The sequence below is a fragment of the Limulus polyphemus genome, unplaced genomic scaffold (genome assembly GCF_000517525.1).
Source record: "Limulus polyphemus unplaced genomic scaffold, Limulus_polyphemus-2.1.2 Scaffold1666, whole genome shotgun sequence".
Taxonomy (NCBI): Eukaryota; Metazoa; Arthropoda; class Merostomata; order Xiphosura; family Limulidae; genus Limulus; species Limulus polyphemus.
In genome coordinates, this window is record NW_013667276.1 from 6,453 (window position 1) to 10,976 (window position 4,524).

The 4,524-nt window shown below is 30.7% G+C and overlaps 1 protein-coding gene across 1 annotated transcript in view; it reads left to right on the forward strand.

Annotated features, from left to right (window-relative positions):
* Positions 1-1,807: 1,807 nt before the first annotated feature.
* The window catches only part of LOC106464489 (kinesin-like protein KIF18A), a 63,396-nt gene continuing 60,679 nt past the window's right edge, over positions 1,808-4,524 (forward strand). The window contains exons 1-2 of the mRNA XM_022392218.1: positions 1,808-2,584; positions 3,109-3,266. Of these exons, the coding sequence (XP_022247926.1) occupies positions 2,137-2,584; positions 3,109-3,266 (606 nt within the window). The 5' untranslated portion in view covers positions 1,808-2,136. The remainder of the gene's footprint in view (positions 2,585-3,108; positions 3,267-4,524) is intronic.

Below are 4,524 nucleotides of genomic sequence, written 5' to 3' on the forward strand. Positions count from 1 at the left end.
CTTCAAAGCCATATAATCCATCTTTTGAGTAATTTTCATGGCATTAAGCCTCTAAACAGTCACTAAATTCTTGCAAAAGACATCAGAATGAGTCTTATTTCTCTTTCATTTACAAGCCAAGTTAATTTTCAATATGATTTTTACCATTCTAACCAAGATCATTCGTATAATGGTTCAGTTAAAGTATAACTCACATTATATTGCACTTATTAAAACATTTGTAAGCAATTAACTTTGCATTAAAATACTTTAGTGATATAGGATTAAGCCAAATCAATATTAGCAGCAGCATCCAAATAATGTCTTGACTTAGTTTAATTACATTTAAAATTTTGTGAACTTTCACACTTTCATTTACACTTTTCTGTGTTTAAATATATTTAATGAGGTTCTTCTATAGCATAAAACAGTTAACCGTAATATGTATTTTGCATTACACTTTCGTTATAACATGAATGATTATTTTTTGTACTTACTATTAACATTAAATGTAAGATTATTTAAATATAGTTCTAGTTAATACTTAGATTGAGTAATATTTATCTACTTGTTAAAGGAATCCAAAATCTTCCTGAGAAGATCATGTTTATAGTTTGCTCATGTGCAATACATTCTAGAGTAAGAGCTTTCACAATATAGCTTACAAGTACTCTTGAATCTCCTTTTAAAAAAGTTGCCTCTTAGCATCTAACCCTGACAAACACTTATACCCTTGGCATTTACTCAAAAGTTCCTGACTTGGCAGAATTAGTAGGAATATTCTGCCTAGAATTAAGCAAAATAAGCTGTTGTTCAACCATGTAACTAGATTACTGTGATTGCTCTTTGCAAACGTCATTCTTACCCTTGGTATACTTCCCTCACTGGTAAACAAAGAAAGGATAATCAATTGTAGGTTTATCATTTACATTAGGATGCTCACTAAATTTGTGTATTAAGGGGGCTTGCAATGTTATCTACAACTAAAGTTCACATAATTGTGGGTAGGACTGACAGTCTAGTGATAAGGACAAAGATGAACTTTTCGATATGATATCTGTCATATGTGCTAGTTATGATACTCATATAAGCCCCTCAGTAAACAGATTTGGTGTGTAGCCTCTATTTTTACCGTACAAGGTAAATCTGGAGGTGAATACCTTGTTCTTCTTCTTTATTGATAACTTAGAGAAATCTATGATTCACAGTGCTTCATTCCTAATTAAAAATGTTTGAGATTGCATATGATAGGGGTTATTTCCATGAAATGTAAAAAAGTCAGAATTTATGTATCTAATTTTTTAAATTAATAGAAGTTAAATTATTACATTCATTCATGTGATGATTGACCTCATATATACCTGAAAAGTACACTCAACTCTGCACTTGTCAAGTTAACAGACTGTTTGTAGAGTGTTGTTTGATCAAAAAGCATGACACTATGAAGATGTGTTGATCAATTCAATATATGATGTATGGAATGTAAGAAAAGCTATCCAGAATCACAATACGGACCAATCTCATGTGAGGTCAGATTATGCACCATGTTCCTCAGGTCAGATGTAAAGCAATGTTCTTCAGGTAGTGGTAAGCCAGGTGAGTAGTCTTGTTCCTCATTTACTTTTATATATATATATCGTACAACATTTATGTAAGCTGTATTATTAATGTGTGTATGTTTCATGTATTTTCCATATAATGTTACATATCATACATCATGCTATTATTGCAATAAATAACTAACTTAAAATTGTATTTGGGTATTTAAAAGTTTTTGACCTTTTTTTTTCGTATGACTTTATTTCAGGCCACCATTTTCTTGTCAACACTATTTTGCCCAATGCCATTCTTGTTATATTCATAGGGAAAAATTGTGGTATTGCAAAAAAAATATTTAATCTATCTAATAGGGGTTGTTTTGTTTTATGCTGTACATTTAAAAAGAACCTAAACCTTGGAAACTTGATTTAGTTAAAAAATACATGTTTCTGTGGTTTTGGAGTTAGTGAATATTAAGAAGTAAAATAGGGCAACTCATAATAGTGAGATTTGAAATGAAAGGAGTCTCCATCATTCCATCTCCCTTTGTTGACTGTTTGCTAAATTTCAAAAACGTTTTTTTTACATCATTAATATATAGCAAGGCACTGAAGTCAGATGATCGTAAAATCTAACAAAACTCCACTTGGCCGAGGAGGGCGGCGAAGATCCCTCACCAATGCAATTCGTGTTTCAAATGTGTTTTCCCCAAGGTCTCGGAGAATAAGCAATGGCAGCTCTTTGATTAAGAAAAATAGTATTGATTCTTGCATGAAAGTAGTAGTTCGGGTGAGGCCAGAGAATGATAGAGAACAAAGTGAAAACTTCCACACAGTTGTACGCTCATTAGACAAGCATCTTCTAGTATTTGACCCCAAGGAAGATGGAAGTGACTTTTATTTTCATGGCAAAAAGCAGGTTCGAAGAGATTTGTTGAAGAGACCAAATAGAGACTTAAAGTTTGCTTTTGACCATGTCTTTGGGCCAGAAGAAAGTAATCAAGATGTGTTTCAAAGTACAACAAAGTCTATCATTGATGGTCTTCTGAATGGCTATAACTGCTCAGGTAAACACCATTTGAATGGTTTTAGATTCACAAAGATATATATATATATATAACTTTAAAAATGGTGGTTTTTAGCTTAAGTGTACGAGTAGCTTAAGAAATATAGGTTTATTATATCTTCTACATGTTTCAACTGTAGTTTGGTGTAAAGCTTAATGTTCTGGTTTCACTGTAGATTTGTCTTTTCAGATGTTCATGCATATGCAGTTTCATATTTCATAAAAATATAAAATATACAGCTTGCTTTAATGCTTATTGCATTTCCATGAATAAGTCTCAATGTATGTGTTATAGAAAAAAAATTAAAAGCATGTAGTCAGGAGAGTTAGTTAAAATATGGTATATGGGTTTGGTCAAAATGTGAAGCTTTTATTTCAAATTGTTTCAAACTAAGTGGCTAATTGTTTGTTTCTTTCAACATTTATTGAGTCCTTTCTGTAGCTACATTATAGATTTAGTGCTTGCTTTTCAGGTTTTGGGTATACAGTTACTAAAGCTGTATGCAATTGTTTTACCCATTTTAGTGTTTGCTTATGGAGCCACTGGAGCTGGAAAAACACACACCATGTTAGGGACTCCTTCTAATCCTGGTTTAACGTTTCTGACAGTAATGGAACTCTACGAAAGGATTGAGAGCATAAAAGAAGATAAAATCTGTGATATATCAGTTTCTTACTTAGAGGTAAAGTATAAAGGAAATATTTGTTTTGTTTATGAAGATATACACATCCATACTGTTTTTGTGTAAATTCATTGCTTTCAAACAGATTCTGTCTTAACAATTAAAAATTATCTTTACTGGTTTACTTCACTTCAAACAAAATAGCTTAGAAAATTCCATATTCGAACTTCATTTCATTAATTCTCCTTTTCTGCATAACTCTACACAGCCAATAGTTTTTATATTATAATAAAGTATCAGATTAGATTAAACAAACTATTTTTTCAACTGTGTATTTTTTAATTCAAAGTATATTGCTTACTAATTTAAAAGTTATAGCATGAAAACTATAAGAAGCTCCAAATGGTTACCAGATTGGTCCCTGGGACCGAGCCCATGCGTAAGTGTTAATAAGTGTGCAAGTAAAAGTTACCAGATGTTTTCGATTGATCCATTATAACATAAAGTGAGCTAAAGCTTATATTTAATATATATAAATATATAAATCTAAATAATTGGATTATATATATGGTGTTTTGAGTTGTCTTTTACTTACCACAGCGACCACATTTATTTTTATGTAGCTGGACTGAATTATCTATGACAACATCAAGTAAACACTCATGAGCAGGAATTTTTTATTTCTAGAAATTAGGAGGAATTGAAAATTTGACAAAAATATCAAATATATTTGTTTGATTTATTTTATATTTTGTTAAAGAAAGGCTCTAAAAGCCATACATCATTCAATTCAGTGTGAAAATCCTTTTATCAAAGCATATCCCTGGGAAGAGAAATAGCTGGTGTATCAAGTTTGTCCCTATAGTAAGCAATAGGCTAAAGTTGAACTTTCTTTTAAACATAAAGGCTCATCAAGTGATATGAAGTTTTTTTCCACATGTTTTAATTGCATATAAGTTGAAAATTTTCTCAATATACTTATTACTTATTTTGTTAAAGGAAAAATTTTAGAAGTTGAAGTTAAATATTCAAGATAGGCATGTGTCTTATAGGAGAAGGTGGCTGCAAGTAAAAAAACAGGTTGTTTTAAATAGGGTATAAAGGATAAAATTAAGGAAAAGCATTATAAATAGAAGAGGTATAATTAATTGCAATGATGGGAGATTTGGAGGATTATAGAAAATGAAGAGAGTTGGTAAAATGGTAAATTAGAAATAAAAAAATATATGAAAAAGGTTGGCTGAAAATGTAAAACTTAATATTTAGAATTTTTTCAAATACATTAAGGGTAAGCAAAATGTTAGGATAGGATAAGGCC